General features: G+C 37.9%; 1 protein-coding gene across 3 annotated transcripts in view; it reads right to left on the reverse strand.

The window, feature by feature from the left end:
- The window catches only part of LOC5579633 (kinesin-like protein KIF19), a 92,926-nt gene that overhangs the window by 29,863 nt on the left and 42,463 nt on the right, over positions 1 to 20,600 (reverse strand). For all 3 annotated transcript variants that reach the window (XM_021838763.1, XM_021838764.1, XM_021838762.1), the window contains exons 2-3: positions 19,437 to 19,586; positions 17,224 to 17,490 (exon numbers count right to left, since the gene is read on the reverse strand). In XM_021838763.1, coding sequence (XP_021694455.1) covers positions 17,224 to 17,490; positions 19,437 to 19,586 — 417 coding nt within the window. The remainder of the gene's footprint in view (positions 1 to 17,223; positions 17,491 to 19,436; positions 19,587 to 20,600) is intronic.

Below are 20,600 nucleotides of genomic sequence, written 5' to 3' on the forward strand. Positions count from 1 at the left end.
TGCCAACAACACTTGCTTCTCTGCCGAAATCTGCAACACTGGAACCTCACTCTGAGCGATGACCTTCGGTGGATCCTTCGTGACCGACGAGCTCGTGGCGACCGATTTCACCTCCGCTTTACCCGTTGCCGTCTCCGTCCTTTCGGGTTTCTCATCAGTATGCATTAGGGGATGGTGTTTTTTCTGGCATTCACACAACTTGCTGGTATCAATCTTGCAATTGGTTGTTCGATGTCCTCTTTTCAGGCATGTAAAGCAAAGCCCACACTGCTTAGCTTTTGCATATCGACTGCTCACGCTCATCTTCTTGAACATGTCACACGCTTCAATTGAATGATCGTTGTCACAAATCGGACATCTTCCATGCTGCACTGTAGCCGCATGTGCTCTGACCGAAGCTGCAGGTGTACAACTCTTAAAGCTGGACGCCACTGGTCTAGATCTTCCGGACTGGGAAGAATCCTCGCATCTTTCTAGCATGTAGCAATACTTTCGCAAAAAATCCACTGTTTCCTTGTAGACCGGTAGGTTACCATGATTCACGGTAGCTTCCCATGCCTTCCTAGTATCGGCATCCAATTTCGAGATCAGTAAATTCACTACTATGGACTCGGACAACTGATCCGTCATTTTTAGTTTGTGGAATGCAAGAGATTCGATCCGTTTTTCCACGACATCTATCAAAGCCCTAATTCCCCATGGGTACCCTTGGTCATAGGCTTTAGATTCAGCAGTTGTGAGATGTGTGCTTGAACGACCATACGCAAATTCTCAAACCTTTTCGTTAAAATCCTCCACGCTCCTTCGTAGTTATTGTCCTGCAACGTTTGCTGATCTATTGCTCCTGCTGCCTTCCCTACCAAAGCCTTATCTAAGTAGTGAAGCTTTGTAGCAGGAGAATCCCCTACGCATTTATCAACGATGTCAATGAACCGGTCTTTGAACTTGTACCAACCTTCATACCGACCGTCAAAGGTCGGTAACGGAGTCTGCTGTAGCAAAAGGGATGGCACAACTTGCATTGGAGTCCCCAAACCACTGCCGCCAGGTTGGCTAGTAGTCGGAACTTCCATCAATTTTTTATCTCCCGACTGATGATCAGAAATTGCTCGTTGTTCTTGTTCAAGCTGATCAATCATTTCGGCCAGTGAGATCCGTACAAACTCATACACTTCTTCGAAATCAATTAATTTTTGTTCGAATTCTTCTTCCTTTGTAGGATCCGCTATGAAGACTCGGTTCATGATCGCATTATACTCACTGTACGCATTCGTAACAGTCTCAACGTACAATTTAAGAGCGTGAATATTGAACTTACCGGCATCTCCGTTCGCAATTTGGATGGCGCGTCTGATTCGTTCCACCAATAGAAATATTAGTAGTAGAATGCTAATGGCGCTGTTCTGACAAAACTGAATTGGTTTATTATTACCTTTAACTGTATCTTTCCATTGTTTGTTCGATGCCATGTTGTAGTGAATGATTTTAAAATTTATTTGACACTTTGAGGACCGGTACTCAAGCTGTCAGCGCGTGGCAAACTAGATGTTGGTAACACGAACAGCAGCGACATTAGCATTCTTAGGTTAATGCTTCTACTGTTCCACCTTACCTTGTGTTGTGGAGAGACACTGCTCCAACGAGGCCAACGTTTCAGCCATTTTGGTTTGCTCACGGCGAGCCTGCTGTTCGTTTCGTTGATCTCGTATACTCACAAATGATGTCGCTTCACCAAGACAGGTTCTCGGTGTGTGGAACACGGGAGATGCAGCTGGAGAGGCAACGGGAGTCGAAAAAAAAATTTGCTGGCTTCGGAAATGCTTCTTCTTTTTCTTTTCACTGATCTTCTACCGAGCAGCAGCAGCAACCTGCCTCGGATCGCATCTTCACCACTTTTCACAAAAAAGCTGAAATTTCTTTTTTGCCTTCGTGGCACATCCAATTTAAATTGGGATCACACTTCAGTCGCCAAATAACACCAGCGACGAATATTTCGTTTCAACGAACAGAACCCTGCTACAATTCACTTTCAAGATGGAGTCGCTGGACTCCACATGGCAATCAATTAGACCGATTTTCACTTTTCTCTTCTTCCGAACTGCAGCACTACTGATCGTTTTCATCGAAAGACTCCATTCACAGCGGACGTGCAACTACTTCCGGCCATTCAACATGGCAGCCTTTCGTCAGTTTTTCGATCGCCTGCTAACAACACTTCACAAAAAAACTCAGCCGCTTTGGCTGGCTTTTCGATTTCCTGGCTTCTTCCAGAGACGGCACATCCGGCTCGATACGGACCAATGTTTTCTCGGATTCCGCGATCAAATCAAAAACTTCAACGGACTGTATTTTCAACGCGTCTGTATTGATCGAAATCGTTTTTACAAGTGATTTATTTCTCGCGACAAACTGTTGCCAGAGGTAATCGTATCCGTCTACAAGCCCCACAGTTAAAACTATGCAACACGTTCAAAAAAATTCAACCAAAGTTACACTGTTAAAATTATAATTGCAAATCAATATGAATAGTAACAGATTTCCCACATTCGAAAATGCTTGTTACAAATTACGTTACGGTATTTAGTGCACAAGTCAATTCTTTGTTATCAATTTTGTAGGAGCATAATGGACACATTAAGCAAATGCTTATTTTAAAACCATAACATGACAATATATTTCAGTGACTTGCTGATTACCAAGTTCGTAGTTAGTATGATGTGTTGCATTTTATTGGTGAAAAATCATACCAAATGTCAGAAAAAAAACATATAGGAAATTGGGTCAATTGGTAAAAAGGGTGCCCCGATACCTTTTTACCAAATTACCCAATTTTTTATCCATGAACACTTTTGTAAAATTTAAAGAAAATTCTATTATTAATAGGTGTCAAACGTTCTGATATTCAGAATGGATCTCCTTATTTCACATTAGCAAGAAAAAACTGCTTTCTTAAAAATTTGATTCTTCCACAGCCTTGCATATCTAGTTAGAGAACCATAGTTAAAGTTGGTTTTCATGGGTACCTTGGATCGCGGTTGCACTGGTTTTGTATTTTATAAATCGATACCTTCCTAACTCGATGGTCCCTTCAATTTCGAGTTATGGATAGACTGGACTGTAATTTTGTGCTAGAATTGCTGAGTGAATATTTAAAAATTGAATCGGCATAAATATTTTACAATAGCTTTTCTGACTATTTTTGACCGTCATTTTTATCTATAAATTAACAAAATTTTATTAAAACTAGCTTTGCTTATCATATCAAGTTTAATTAAATTATGTATACTTATATTATTTTACTCTACACGGGATTAGCATAAAGCTAAGGAAGGCCACACTACCGACAACATATGGCATATAATTATTCCACAAGCTACCCAATGCTGAGTGCTGGTGGTAGTAATGGTGGCCCGCTTCAATTTATAGACCGGTTACCGAATGTTGATTGAGCAAATCGGGCAATTTATTGCATAGCTGCACCGCCTCTCTCTTCCTTAGTTGCAAAATTGAAATTTGCGTGCTACGAAAATATGGTTTATAATCAATTTCTACCATTTACATTTGTCAGACCGCTGCCGTTTTGCAATGTCCGGTTCCAGTTTTCCCGGAATTGGTCGAAGTAATGTAACAGATGGGTTTTGCGGCATGGGTGTGAGTCCACGACCAAATTATGTAAAGGTTACATTTATTACCGATTTGAAGTTATATGAAATTCATTTGTCAGAAACCGATTCGTTCGTTGGTGGTTTCCGTTGCTTGCCTTATTTATTGGATGTGACTTTTTGGACGGGCATACGTGTCTTAGTGTAATTTTAGACAAAATATCTATTTTTGGTTCATGTTATCATAATTGAACATATTATTTGTTATGTGTGTGTTTGACAACAATATCGAAAAGTTGTTTATTTTTTTAACATAAGCAGAGTAAGAACGTTAGTGGAATGAACAACATTTTCTGAAAAAAATAATCTATACAGTAGTTGAAAAGAAATTAATGCCACAAAGTGTACCTTTAAACTATTGACTACAATGTTGCTGAATAAACTTATGTTGGACATGCTTATCGAATTTTAGTTATAACAGTTTCAAAGCTGATTATCTAAAACGAGCTTTTAGCTTCCAATGCTCTTTCAGGTGCACTAATCAGATAATATGATTTGTTCGAAAAAAAAACTAGGGAAAACAGCAAGTCAAATTGTCCCATAATGAAAAGTAACCGCATGTCAGTCCCACTACAGATTTCCGCACCGTTTAACACAAAAATGAACCGTATTTCGATCATCTTTATAAATTTCTCGGAAAGATATCGTATTAAAAAGCGAATTGTGAAAGTTCCATAAAGATTTGAACATGTTCAAATCCTCTGGAATTTTTTGAACACTTGTATGGTAAGCGAGTTTGGAAACTTCACAGGCCATTTTCTCAATGCCTACTTTTACAGATGGGACTGACTTGCGTTTCACGGCAGTATAATGCCTCATACTAAGGGACCGTCCACAAATGACGTAGTTTTTACAGTGATTTTTAACACCCCCTCTCCCTCTCGTTGCATTTGGCAGGGTGACCAGCAATTCGCGAAATCGGGAAAACCGGGAAATATGCAGGAATTTTATACCACCGGGAGAAAACCGCGAAATATACGGGAATTCCAATTACTACCGAAAAAATGCTTCATTTTGGTGTATGTCCTTGTCCTTGCAAGTTGCAACTCAAAAAATAGTATGCTAGAAACTTGTTTAAGGATATCAAGTATATTTAGCTAACGTATATCGAACAACTATAATTAACATTAATCTTTGGATTTGAAAGCTTTTTTAAATCAGTCAGGTAGGGCGCCAGTTCCTATTCTTGGCACTTTTGATTAATTTCACCAGTTGTTTCGAAAAGCTGTTGAGCTCATATTCGGACACAATGTGCGTTGTATTGAACTGATTCTTATTGCAAAGTTTCAGACAATTTTGCCGAGAAAAAAAATCTATTCCAAGTGAGTTCTTTTGCCTACAATATTTGGGTTTATTAATTTATTTCATAACGCCAAAAATGATCAATTTGAACACCCACCCACCCCTTTGAACGGCTTTTTGTAGACAAATTTTGTATGAGCCGTAACATCATGAGGCACCCTTGAGCTTTATGAAATTTGTGAATGAGCCCTTTTAATACGCATTTTTTCAGCAATTTATCAGGAACTTTCTATATAAGCAGTTAGTAAATTTCTTTGCTAGCTAGAGTTTATTACAATTGGGTGTCTAAAAATCGAAAAATTGCAACTGAGCAATTATGCATGTCAGAGTGTTACAATTTTCAAACGAGCTGTTTCGGTTTTTTGATCAAAATAAGGGTTTTTATCCATTATTTACGACCGGGAATATTTTGAAAATACTGGGAAATAATCGGAAGAAAACCGGAAATTTGAAATTAGGAGTTCACTAGCCACCCTGTTTTGGTCATAAATACTGGAACCCCCCTGGAAAATACGTAACCAAACGAATATCCTCTTCCCTTCCCATTTCTATAACTTTTTTCTTTCTTCCCATTTTTTAAATCTATTTTCAAAAAACTAAAATTCAGAAATTCTATTTTTTGTTTGCTTAAACGCTTATTTAACAGGCTCAAGCGCTACTAGGCGTAACGGAGCCGAATTTGATTGATTTATTTTTACAACTTCATAACTGCTTCTTAGTAATCTATGTTAGTTTTGGGGAACCGTACAACTCGCGGTTTGGCCGAGGTTAAGGATAAACAAAAAAAGGGGGGAGGATACGGTTAAGGTTTACACGTTGACGTTCAGCATAGTAGTGAGGATCGTTGTTGCTGCAGGTCCACCGTAGAGTGGACATGATGACCACCGGTAACGGTACAAATTAACGTATTCCGAGGGGACAAGGTTGACAAACGAAGCAAAAAAAAAGGAATTAAGTGGACAATCAAAACAGCGAGAATGGAAAATCAAACAATGACATAAATTTGCTTCAAGAATTTGTAAATAAGCACCTATATGATGCTTATTTACAAATTCTAGAAGCAAATTTATGTTATTAGCTACTTGGGCACTCCCATGATTTACTTTGGCATGGGGGTTTTTCTCGACCGAATCGTCTCAAACTTTGCAATAAGAAGCACTTAAGGGGGCAGGGGACGATTCAAATATGACGTCCATCGTTTTTTGAGATTTCTAGACCCCCCCTCCCCCCTCTGTCACGCTTTTTCCAATACCTTCTACACGTACTGTCACACTTTCGTAGACCCCCCCCCTCCCCCTAATGATGGACGTCATTTTTGGATGATCCCCAGGACCGTCATCGATTTCGGAATTTTCAAAAGCAGTTTTTTCGTTCAAAGTCAAGAAAATTTACAGGAAAAAGTGTTCACTATATTCAATTCTCCTACCACAACACGGTGAACACATTTTCGTCGAATAATTTTCAGTTTTGAACAGAAAAACTGCTTTTGAAGTTTCGATGATGACGATGATTACGATGACGGAGCGTTGAGCGTTAAATACGACGCATATTGTAGCCAAATATAAGCTCAGTAGCTTCTAAAAAACCCCACTGCCGAAATGAATCAAAAGTGCCAAGAATAGGATCCGGCTCCCTATTCTGAATCCAGCCTACCTAGAACGTCTCTAATGTCTTCCTTATCTGGATTATAGATAGATTCACATAAATCGGATCTGGAAATGCCGTATTTGGAACAGTACCACATGATGTCTCTGTACCCGGCACCACAACTGCAACGGTTACTGTCTGAGAGCCCTATTCGATAGAGGTGCGATCCAACATTCCCTTGATAAAGTCCCTCATATCCAACCAAAATCAAAAATTTAATGTTGATTAATAGCTTAATGATCGGGACAGTCTGAAAAATAATATCGTAGCGCTCATTCTTAATTCGATGAATAGTGTTTTTTTTTGTCAATTCTAACCCTACATAAGTTTTTTTTAATTCTGTTGATAGTTAGCTTCAAAAGACAAATATAATGAGATTGAAAAAAGGTAAAATATTTTGAATTTACAGTGAACCCAATCTAATAGATTTTTTGGAGCTCTAAAATTATTTGACAGCATGATAAGATGCATCGAAGCCAAACCTCGAATTTTCAAGAGAATAAATCTAGAGAACCAGACAACCGTTTGTGCTGAAAACTTAATCGATTGGCCACCGTCAGCAAGTCACCAATCGATCAAATTTCAAGCCCTAACGGATGTTCGGGTTTTCAGATTTGTGCTCTTGAAATTTTGGGGTTTGGCTTTGATTTATCTTCACCTTAATTTATTCCACTTAATTTCGCTCAGTGGACCAATGTGCATTAATAGCTGAATAATAGCTTCACCAGATAAATTTCTGTTTATTCAGAATATTTCAGTTAAATAAACCGTTATTCAGCTACAAATGTTACTTGGCTACTGCTTCGACTCAGGGTCCGAAGTATTTTTTTACAGATTTTATTACATCAAATATTTTGGTTTCTTACCTTATTCCAGGGACAAGAAGCTTATCTCAGAAGGTAGGCTTTTTCACTGATTCGGAATCGCGTAACTCCTAGATATCGAAAGAAAAGCACTTGAACTAGGAAAAAACTTGTCTCGTGAATTGAGTGCTAAAGTTTCTGATGAAATCTTGTTTTTATTTCAATAACACGATAAATCGTGTTCTTGCTACCTTCTACCCGGCAGGCGTTTCTAACGTGACGAAATCGGCTCTACTTATCAGCTGCGGACGGACTGCTCAAGGAATTTAGATAGCGGAATCATTTATTGACCTTTTTTTTCCTATCCTTTGCACAGGGCTCCTGGGGTAATATGCACTGCCGGGGCAAAACGCACCTTGCCTATTTCTCAGGAATAAACGAGTTTTGAGAGGAAAACACTATGCGGATAGATAAAACGTTGCAATATGTTGACACCCTGAGAATTTGATACATTTTCAAAAACTCAACAGGGAGATAGAACAATAAATTCCAAAAGCACGATTCTGATGTAACTTTCCCGATCACTTCACTTGTTGTTTTGAAAGCAATGAATTGAGAATTTTTACAACCTTTCACCATAAAACAAAGGATTAGGGACTGGGTAAGTTGTTGATGACATAATTTGGCGATATAACACAACGATTTCTATTATCCATAACATTTTCTGTTAAGCGCCCGGTTGGGGCAACATGCACTCCATTGGTCGGGGCAGAATGATCCACGCCAAAATAAACTAAAATTATAAAAGTTAGGTTATTTGAAGTATTTACTAACGTATTTATGCACAATTGTATCATCTTGTAGACGAAAATCATCCAAAACTCGTATTTTTACGATAAATAAAATTACGTTTAAAACTCGACGGTGCATCTTACCTCATTGTTGTGGTGCATCGTGCCCCTTTGTTTAGGTGCGTTATGCCTCAATGTTGTGATGCGTTCTGCCCCAAAAAGCGGTGCATCGTGCCCCGCATCAATCTTAATTCACGCAAATGTAGTGTTTGAAAAAAGTTAAATTTTCCAACAATCTAATGTAATTATGATGGAAATTCGCTCAACACCATGTAGGGTGAACCCGAACCAACTAGATTCATGTATTGAAACACTACATACATGTTGTTTAGTGTTCATTTCCACACATTTTTCTTAAGTGGTGCATATTACCCCAGGAACCCTACTATTCAGCTGCGGACTACGCTTTAGGACACAGCTTAGTGTTCTTATGAGCACTTACACAGTTTTTAACTGAGAGCTTTCTTCGACAGTCGGGTCCTAAAATTTTTAAGGAATTCTTGTGTTTATTTAATAATACGAAAGAGCATGTTCTTACCACTCCGTTAGCAATTTTTTCAACTCAAATAACGGCTAGGGTAGGTGTACCAGATATAGTGGTCCGCCATACGTGATAATTTTTATTTATCCACATTTTAAAAGGTTCTGCGTCTTTTAGCAGTAAGATAAAGGATGTATCATGATGTCAAAACATTCAAACAGATTTAAAAATGTGAAAATTATAGAAATTTTACATATGGTCAAATAGGGGACCACTATGGCCATAACTGGTACACTTTACCTATAACATATTTAAACTTTGAAATTAAAAATGGTTCCAATATCTTATGTTCCAATTATTAACCTTGACACTTTTGATCATGTTTGATGTTCGCGTCGTCGACAAAAATGCCACAGGGCTTTCAGTTTCAACACTGGGGCTGTTCCTATCTGACATTTCGGAAGGGACCCGGAAAACAAAATATACCGAAAAATCTAAGTTTAAACCAAAGAGTGTGACAAAACCACAAAAAACGTAAAAAATGTTTTTTGGAATAAAAACAACGAAAATCATTTAAAAATAAAGTAAACATGTGTTTTTGGCCTAAACTTATGCGTGAGGTACCGTAAAATCATTGGCGTAAATACAGGGGGGCTAGGGGGGGCTTGGACCCCTCAAGAGAAGTTCAAGCCCCCCTAGAAAATTTTAACTCTTATTCTAAGTACACACTTCACTTAAGGGAAGTTTTGATGGGAAGGGTCAAGCCCCCTCTAGATTTGAGTTCAAGTTACGCTAATGCGTAAAATGGGGTCAAGTTGATCACTTTTGTGCCATTCTGTTCTGTAATTCCTAGTAGGATCCATGTATTATCGTTCAAACATTTTTAAAACCTGTACTGGTTCAATCTTTATCGAATTTTACAAATGTAATTTTGACGAAATGTTATCATAAGCTTAGCTTAGCATAGCTTAGACTGACTACACATATCAATGGTTGCTATTCCGTGATTGACCGAAGTCAGTGAAAATGCACAAAGAATCAACTAGAAGTTCGGCTGGGATTGGCCATAATCTTCTTCAGTGTGCATAATTCAGTGCCTCTATTTATACAGAGTCAATAACGACGCCGGCCACGTCCTTGCAGTCTGGTGGGATTGGAGGAAGGAATGTTAGTGTGTAACCTTTGCTATTTGGAGACCGTGTTTCCTCTGCATATCCACAAAAGTTACTGGGAGGGATGTTTGTTAATGGGGAGGATCGTTGGGTCACAGGATTCACTTTGATAAGCGATTAGACCATGATAAATAATTTGACGCGAGCAAAGGATCAAACACTGCTTCGCGAACCGCGCCACTAATTAATCATGCCACGCGAGCGACGCTCGACACGATTGATCCTGCTCACATCACCCGCCCCCGCAGGAGGAAGTGACGCGAGCAAAGGATCAAACTCTACTACAGTCGCCTCTCCACATCTCGATATCGAAGGGACCATCGAGATAGGGAGAGATCGAGACAAAGAACACATTTTTGATGAATACTAGATTGAAAAACACTCCGTTGCCAAGAAAGTAATACACAAACAGACGGCATTTTGCGCTCCTAATTTGTTTTGAATCCCAAAACTTTGGTCTAGTAACCTTCGATATTGGTCATATCGACAGGAGGAGAGAAATTTGAGAACGAAAAATCATCAGAAACACATCGAGATATGGAGATATCGAGATAAGGAGGATATTGAGATATGAAGAGTGAAAATGTATGCAGACTGAAGGGACTTATGAAATCATCGACATAGGGAGAGATATCGAGATGTAGAACATCGAGATGTGGAGAGTCGACTGTATCTGCTTCGCGATCCGCGACACTTATCATAATTTTGACGAAATGTTATCATAATAATAAAAATATTTTTTTTAAATCAAAAAGTGGAGTTTTTGACTCCGGGGTGAAGTTGATTAATTTTTGCGATAGGTTTCGTAAAAAAAAAAGCGATATGCCAATCAAAAGATTTGGGGTCACTGAATCTGAATCAAGTCTCAAAAATCTTACAGCTTATTGATAAATTAGTCAATTTTAGAGTTGTTAATTACAGAATACACCACATTAAACGCCTGAAGGTATGCAATTTTTCTTTGAATTAGCAAATCGCTTACAAAAAGAACGTGTTTTTTCTCTGAAAATTAAATTTTTTTATCAATGCAAATTCAAAACTGAGTTCACAGAATATACCTGGAATGTATGAAACAGTTTATTTAAATGGTGTTTTATATAGCCTTGGCAATAGTCGATTGTTTAAAGAAGAACCCTTCAACAGTTCATCAAACATTAAAAAAAAACTGTTTTTACAAGGTCTTATTATCTTGTATGTAAAAACAAACTTCAAAACATCAAGAGCCAACACCACAACCAACAGAAGTGAAGCGACACCGCCCTCTAGATCATAATCACTGCAGAATGAGTGATCACGTGGTAATTATTCAAGGTATTAAGGTTTTTCAGTGACCAACAAATAGTTGACATCAATCCACAGTACTGTCAAAAATATCTTACTGATAAGTTGCCGTTTTATTAACTTAATTTAAGACCCAACTTAACCTATTCTATCACCATCAGTGCACTAGTGATGGAATAACCAGCATGATGTTGATGGTATACAGAAGGATCTGAGTTGTATCGCAGTCGGCCAGTCGAAATCAGAAAATTTAAAAGCCTTGATAGTGACAGCGAGCAACTCTGATTATAGGGTACGGGAATGATCAACTTTTCCTTACTGATCAACTACACCCCGAATTATGGTGCTAATTTTGCAACACGGCTTTAGGACCATATTAACCATTTTGGAGCTGGCAATCGTGTGGCAATCGAATATACTCCAGATGTGCTGAGAAGACGAGTAAATTTATTTTACGAAAGGATTCTCGACAGGCAGGATTCAACTCACGACCCTCAGAAAATTTCAGCTCGATCGCTTGAAAGGGAACAAAACTACAGCATGTCAAAGTTGAGCATTTTGTATGAAAATCGACATGCGCTGCTATTATTCAGAACAGCATTGTATACCAGAGAGGGAGCTTCAGAATCATTTTCAAAATTTTATTTCGAATCCTCTGCAGATCTTTCATCCTAGTATTACAACAGCTACAAATTTCATAAACCAGCAACTGTTCTGAGTCTTTAGTAAATCCACATTGAAATTGATGAAAATTTGACTGTTTCTCTAAATCAAATCTGATGATCGCAAGAGCAATCCATAATTGTGAGAGGTAACAATCTGACAATACAGCAAATAGATAACTAAAACAAAGCAGTTTAGACATTTTCGATGATTTTTTGAAGTGAAAGAATTGTTTCATTACCTAGAGTGACACTGTCAACATTTCCATCTTGCTGAATCATAATTGCAGTTCTAGATTTTTAGTTCAAAATAAATTTAAACCAAGTCAAGTTCATCAGGTATGACCTCATGTTGAATTGTTTCATAAAGTAAAATCGAGAAAATTATTCTACTGTCTGCTAATTTCAAAGCACTGCCTTTGGCAGTTGTCCTGCAGACCTTTATTACCGACCTCCGTCTCTTATCTACATTCTACATTTTGCACTCAATTGAAATGGGCATGGACTAAAAACCCATCTCATAATTTGTTTTCTCGAGGAAGGAACCACGGAATTTTTATCTGCCGTTAGCTATCATTCTGATGCTGGCCATGTTTGTAAGCTTTCCATTCTGTTTTCTCGTGACCAACTTGAAAGAGATTCGTTCACGTGGCTTAGACATCACTTATTAGCACGCCATGGCCAGGGGTGTTTCAAAACAGCGAAAGAGAACGGGAAACATTAAGTTCAATGATTCGGTTAAATTCAACGGAAATTCACTTTCGTGCTTGTTTTGTGCCCTGCAGTGGGAAGTGATGATTACCCCAACTGGACATGGATCGTGTCTGCGGTTTGCTTCCGCTGACATCTTTAATTACTTTTTATTGATTAGAAGGCAGCTTGTGGAATAAGGTAAGACTGGGGTATGGGAATGCTTTGTTCATTATTTCTCAAGTCAAAATTCCCGCCCTTTTATTTACGTGGTTCGACCAGCTGTAGCGGTGAATGCACAGCTATTCAGTAAGACCACGCTAAAGCGGTGCAGGTTCGAATCCTGGTTCGGTCGATGATCTTTTTTGGTTGGAACTTTCTCGACTTCCTGGCATAGAGTGTTTTCGTTTTTTTCCAAACGATAAACAAATGTTAAGTGAAATAGTTACCTATTAGAAACCCTTGAAGTGTTCGTAGAACACTTTAACTAGGAAACACCCTTTGTCCAAAATTTGAAGTAGCAGAATGCTAGGAATAAAAAGAAGTATAAAATTAAAAGAGAAAGACAATTAAAACCTATTTAGATAATGGCTGCAAATATTGAGCATTGCAAAAGCATGTACAAGGTTTGACTGTTGGCAGAATTGGGACGAGTGTGCCACCTTAAGCAAATTGTTCTCTAATTTTGTCCAAAGCTCATCGAACCCATCAATTTAGCCTAATGATGTTAATTTCTCATCTTCTCATGAGCACTAGGCTATTTAAAAAAAGCTTCATAAAGTATTAGTTTTAGAGCTTCTCAAATTAGTATAGCATATCATTAACGACTGTACAAATCGTGGGAGGCTCTATCGGTTTTGAGCAATCTATATGTAGTGTCACAAAAAAAAACAACTTTCGGGATGAACATCTTTTTCAAAATAATAGATATAAACAAATCAAGCTTTACATTGTACTCCTGGCCACGTCCTTACAATCGCTGAAGGATGGATGGAATGTTAGTTCAACGTATACTTGAGAAAATATAGGGAAACTAAACTATCTTCGTATATGCCACAGGGGATGCTCATTACACATTACCACATGCGGAACTGGATACTAATGGATTCAAATATCTGGAGTTGTTATTTTTGTCTCCATTCTATACGAGTTCTTCATTGCATACCTTCTAGGATTCGTTTAAAATAAACACCAAGAATCTAAGAATTTCATTCCGATCATCAACATTTTTACAGAATTTCTTCATGGAACTCTTCAGCAACTTCTCCAAATTAGTAACAATAAATTCCTTCTAGAAGTATTTCAGAAATTCTTGCAGAAATTCCATCAAGGATCTCTACAGGATTTTTTTTTTCTAAAATCCCTCAACCAACTTGTGGAACTCCAGAAGCTAATGTTGAGAAATTCTCTTTTTGTGATTTTCCACGGAATTAATTCGTGGACAAATTACGTGTTAGATGCAATTTCTGTATGGAAACAAACGATATCGCTTCAGAGTAGTGTTTGTTCCGTTGAATCTGCTGTATGCTCCTTTGAGGGCGAGCGGCGGAATCCGGATCAATTGTGTCCAATTCGCGTTTTTCGGAAGAAAAAAAAAACGAAAACAAAGTGTGCGGAGTTGTGTTTGATCCTTCGATCTTGACGCTTGCTCCTGCGGGGGCCGGCGATGAGGGCAAGATCAAACATGTCGCGCGTCGGTCGAGTGAAAGTGAAAAAAAAACGCGATCGCTTAGTTGTGTTTGATCTTTCGACGTTGACGCTTGCTCCTGGGCAGTGCGCCAAGAAAGCCTGAGCAGTCGTCAGTTGTTTTCCCTCTCGGGTCACGCACCTTTTTTCTCTGAGTGCTTTTATATAGCCGAGCAAACGAGTGAACCTGAAAGTAGATTGTTGCTGCTCAAGGATGGCGAATCAATTGGTGAGCTCGTTTCATGCTACTATTTCTAATCTATAAAATATGTATGACTGCACCTTTAATCGTTACAACGGTAAGACGTAAATATGACTTTTCAACAAACTTTGAAAGGTTCGTCACTGTGAGTGTCGACATAAACTCTGATTCATAAATTATTTATGTCTATTTTTTTTTAAACTCCTTTTTCTTTTTACCTTTATTTTTGTAATTAAAAAAAAAACTTTGAATGGTTCGACACTACAAGTGTAGACTTGCGAAAGGATCACTTGATTCAACAAACTTTGCAAGGTTCATCACCTCAAGTGTCGGCATAATTTTTCTCTAAATAAATATTGTTCATATCAAATGAAAATATTATATTTACATATAAGCATGCTTATATCTCACAAATAATTATTTATCATGGTCTAATCGCTTATCAAAGTGAATCCTGTGACCCAACGATCCTCCCCATTAACAAACATCCCTCCCAGTAACTTTTGTGGAGATGCAGAGGAAACACGGTCTCCAAATAGCAAAGGTTACACACTAATATTCCTTCCCCCAATCCCACCTGACTGCAAGGACGTGGCCGGCGCCGTTATTGACCATGTATAAATAGAGGCACTGAATTATGCACACTGAAGAAGATTATGGCCAATCCCAGCCGAACTTCTAGTTGATTCTTTGTGCATTTTCACTGACTTCGGTCAATCACGGTGTGACGACGAGAGCCCCCCGGCGCTACATCATCAAGATTTACCACAGGGAAGTGAAGGCGTGTCGGCATATGTGTCGACAGACGGGAATGAACCCTCTACAGCGGAGTAGTGATAAGAGAAGAAAATGTAAACATAATCGAACAAAAAGATCTATTGCAGTATTGAACACATGCAGGTCTAAAATTTCTATAATTCATGCAAACTAAGTTCTTAAATCTATCAATTATTACTAAATTTATTACTATTATGTACAATTGGTTCTGGTGAACAGTGAAAACTATACAGTAAGTGAAATACTTTATTATCACCATAATTTGTTAACTAAATGAATTTGTTCCTATGTACAGCTTTCTACTTAACCTAAATTTGATAAAACCTAAAGGAGAATAGTACGGCAAAACTGATAAATTTGTGAGTAACACTTTTGAATTATTTATAAATTGTAAAATCCTAAATTGCAATAAAAATTCTAGCTAAAGCAGTTCCTAAACAACAACTACGAGTTCTGTGGGGCGCTAAGAAAATCAGTTGTAACACACGGAATAGCAACCATTGATATGTGTAGTCAGTCTAAGCTAAGCTAAGGAAACAAACGATATCAATTCAGGTGCTTTATCATTAATCCCTTGAATTGTGTCTCCATGCTTACTCTTGAAAGTTTACGTATTCTATAGGGGGAGATCCCCCAGTGCCGGACAGCACCCAATACCGGACAAAGTCGAAACATTGAGGTTCCGTCGATCATGGTATCAAACATGCAATAAAATTAAGAAGAATGAGCATTCAGAACGACATTGTAAAATTTGCTATTTTTCATCATATATGGAAGAGGTTTTGATAGGCATCTTGCAAACTAAGATTCATCCAAAGTTATGTTGCGGACTGTTTATAAAATCTTCAAAAATTGTTGGTCGGCAGAAAATGAGACTATGGTGCACTCCAAAAATTTCTAAATCAATCAAATAGGAATCAATCAGGACCCAATTATTTCATGAATATAAATGCTGAGGATAATTTTTGAGAAATTCACATATAAGATTTATTTCCATGACGAAAATTTTGCCATCGACCTGGGAGAGACGAGGCAACGCCATATTTGGCAGAAGTCTGATTTGATGACTCCTAGAGTTATCTACAAAATTTATCATAAGGAATTTTCATATAAATATGCTAAACACTTTTCCTAAAAGTCAACAATATATTAACATTCGTAGCAAGCCAGTTGATTTTTTTCATCGGCTAGGGGGGGGAGTAGAGGCAGCCCTCTTCTGCCCCCTTCTGGCTACACCCTTGACTATGACTTTTTAGTGTGATAGAGAACTGAAATTTGTCAAATCGACTGAACTAGCAAGTGTCGTTGTTACCGAAACTACTGGAACCAGCACTCGAATAGATTTCAGTACATTCAATAACATCAGGCTTACTAAATAAACACGTTAAATGATGTATGATTATCAAAAAAGTAAAATCTGATTTTTAACCCAAATATAACCTCATCAACCAAAATTCAAATCCACTTGGAATTCTCGAAACTAAAATAATAAATGATAACAATCAGGTAGTTGGTGTGGTTAATCGATTAAACGTCATACGTTCAATACGTTCAGGGCTTATTATGTAGGTATATATTGATGTCATATTTATATATTATGTCGTGTAGTCGTCTAATATTAGTCTAGATTTATTAATAGATCCGCAGGTGTGCTACTAGCTGGGGTGAAATTTTTATTCGTTTGGCAGACTTCCTTTACCTCCCGCAATCTTATAATCAAAGCATTTCTCGCCATCTACTTATCGAAGCCAAGCCAGATTGAGGCCATATAAATCGACCTCATAAATAAAACCCCAAGAGCAACCCACTGGATCAGAAAAATGCCCCTTTCTCAGCATGACCTCTTCAGATGGTGCCACGAAAAAAAAGGTGAGAGAAAATTTCCATTTGACTAACTAGAACTCTTCTGTTGTTGACTTGCGTGGCCTTGGTCATCAAGACAGGGTTTCCTAATCAAATATTCAGAGGTGCCCCCCTTAACACGGATTTAACGGATAAGTTGTTTACCTTAAAGTTATCCGGATTCTCTGAGGCTTCGATAAATTTGAATATATCCGCGACAGCTTTGATCATCAAGCCACTGTCCTGTTGCGATTTGGCGGAAGCAACTGTTGTGTCTCCTTGGTCGGAAGCGGCCGCTGCTCGTTTCGGGTTCGGACCCAGCATGGTGTGAGTTTTCCCGGATCCCGTTGCCCCATAAGCAAACACCGCCGCATTGTACCCGTTCAGTACGTCCTGCACGAGGGAAGCCGTGGTCGTTTTATATACGTCCTCCTGTAGGTGGGAAAAGAACCAAAAAATCGATTTTCATCGGTTGCTTTTTATCGTCTGTAGCGCTAGACTGGTTTATGGTTTCAAAATGTATAGAAAAACAGCACAGCTAGCTATGCAACTATAGCCACAGTAGTCATTGCCATACACTATCCTAGAATTAGCCTACATTGATATCGTAGTAGCCTTAGCTTAGTAGCCTAGAAGCTTTTCTCGTTATGGCTCTATTTGCTCCCTTGAGTTGATGTCGACACTATACAAATTTTCTTTTTACTACAGATTAGTGATCGAATTCATTAAAATTATATTACAAATTTTTAAATATGCATGATCGATGCTATCCCCAGAATATCCAATGAATCGTAAGCACTATTTTGGCAGACACTTCAAACCAGTCTGGCTACCGAATCGAGCTGGTCGTAGGACAGACTATCCTGTCTCACACAATGCCGCAAGGTAATTTTCCAACTCTAAAATAGCCGCCGTGTGCAAAAACGGCAATCGCTGTTGTAGCATCGTGAAACGGGGTTTCTTTGAGATTGTGGGTAACTTTGATAGCAGGTCCCATAACATATGAAATGAAATAATAAAATTTAAGGCCTGCAGAACGAATATTAAAAATAACAGTATTAGTATGACATTCCATGTTAGAGCTATTTTCATTGAAATTAAGAAAATTTGAAGCTTTATATTTGAATATATAAAATTGATAGAATCTTAAGGTGAAACATCTTGGAATACAAAGATGGCCGGCACAATGGCCGATTTGTGCCCCTACTCACGATTTCAAAGGCACTAAACTGGAGAAATAGTTGCCAAACATGTCTGATCTTCTTATTTTGAGCATTCTGCTAGTGCACAAAACCAAATTAAAAAGTTCATTGTTGTTGGATGCTTTCTTTGCGAGATTTGTGCCTTTTAAGTTTTAGTGCAATATTAGAAATTGATTCCAAACTGTTTCACCTTAAAATTAAAACGCTTACAAACAATTTGTTCTGCGATCACTATTTACTAAAGTTTTAAGGGGTTTATCACTTATCCTCAATAGCCTAGTTGTAGTAGAACATGAATTTTGTCTCAGCGAAAAGATTATTTTTACAAATTGAGTTTTTTTTTTGTTTAATAAAGTTAGATATTTTCATACAACGTACCTCTAGGCCGGTATGCAACTCCCTATATACCGTCGATGTGGGTGATAATGGGTCAGAGGGGTGAGAATGGGTTGAAACATAATTTGAAATATCTCAGCAAATATTTGAAATATTAAAGTAGGTACAATTTGAATGGGGTATTATTTTTAGACAACGAAAGCTTTCAACAAAAATAAAAGATCTTAGGAGAAAGCAGTTAATTTCAAATAAATTATCAAAAATAAGCTTGAAAACAACGCCTTATAAAAATCTATCTATCATAATACAATCAACTATCTCTTATTCGATATTTTGTATCACGATATCGGGTTAGAGAACCAATGTAAAAGTTGGTTTTCATGGTAACCTTCGCATCGCATTTACACTGGTTTTGTGTTTTTTAACTCGACCAATTTCGAGTTATGGAGAGTCAAATCATAGGTCCATTCAATCTTTCAACTGCAATCGATAACTAAAATATCAGTACTTGTTTTAAACATATTTATTGATTACCTTTACGGCGGAGTGCAGAAATGATCAGATAATTGTGAAGAAAATTACCCCGTTTCACGGTACTTTGTTACAGTAAGTATTTTTTGTTGGTTGCTACGCTGGATTATAAATCAACAATCTCGCGGTATCATTTTGAATATGCGGGCTAGCTCCGGTTTATAGGTTAGGTAGGCAGTCCAGCCGATGAGTTGGTGCAACAATGTCTCAGAGATTAATGCCACACGAGATAAGCGACCGGTAGCGCCATGACGGCAGTAGTACCCTAAGCAAAAAAAGTGGCATCATAACGATTGCGGCGGGACCTACCTGAGTCGATTTTTCACCAAACACATAGTCGTAGTTGTACTTTTTTGGCTTGTTCCTATTTCCTTCGTCGAACAGCAACGTCCGGTGAGAGGCCACCTGCACACAGTTTGGCTCGTTACCATCGCTGAGTGGTCGTATCCTTACAGCGACCTAGTTCAGGGGTAAAGTGAAGAAAATATATTTGCATGAAATTAGCATAATTCCCGGTTGTTTACTAGAGCTAGTTTTCCACTGTTTCTTGGTGGAGATGTTCAGTTGCAAATGAGAACTAAGGAGTTTCTAACGAAAAGTTTTTCAGAGAGCAGTTTTTCTAGTACAATACAATACGCTTAAAATAGTATTTTATTATAGCTTTTTTATTTTTGTGTTCTAGACGTACATACATAGTTGTTGGCTATGAGCATGTCTTGTCAAAGTTCAAGGTTCAAGAATCCGTCAAAATTATCAGCAGCCATCAAAAATGAAGAACAAGAGCAATGATATATTTTCATGAATATTGGACAGTGAGCATGGGTATAGATGACCGACCATACAATTCGTAGTTGCTACTCCGTGATTGACCAGAACAATAGAAATTGCACAGACATGTAATGATTTGAGCTTGGGATTACCTTACCATTCTCAATGTGCTCATATCGAGAGTTCAATATTTTAAAGTCAACAACAGTGCTGGTCACGACATCGGGGAAGGGAAGGAATGTTAGTTATACAACCATTGTCACTAGAGATCGAGTAAAGACTGGAACGCGCAAAAATTGGTCGACAAAAAAATCGCATCGATCAGTCAAAATTCATAATCATCTTATTTGATTTTGATAGCTTAATTCACACATATATATATATATATATATATATATATATATATATATATATATATATATATATATATATAAATAAAAATGAAATGGTGTTTGTATGTCACGAAATGGCTGGAGAACGGATTATCGAATTTCAAAAATTCTTCCGTAGTTATGTTCCTGAAGTGCTCCGACGTGTTTGTGTGTATAAAATGCTCAGGATATTCACCATGATAGTCGAAACAGTGAGAGTGGACGGGATTGTCATTTTGTATGAGACGTGCCATGACGTTTTTACAGCCTACTTGATGGCAAGACGAAATTTGCCGGGACCACTAGTATATATATATATTTATATATATATATA

Source organism: Aedes aegypti, chromosome 1, assembly GCF_002204515.2.
Source record: "Aedes aegypti strain LVP_AGWG chromosome 1, AaegL5.0 Primary Assembly, whole genome shotgun sequence".
NCBI lineage: Eukaryota > Metazoa > Arthropoda > Insecta > Diptera > Culicidae > Aedes > Aedes aegypti.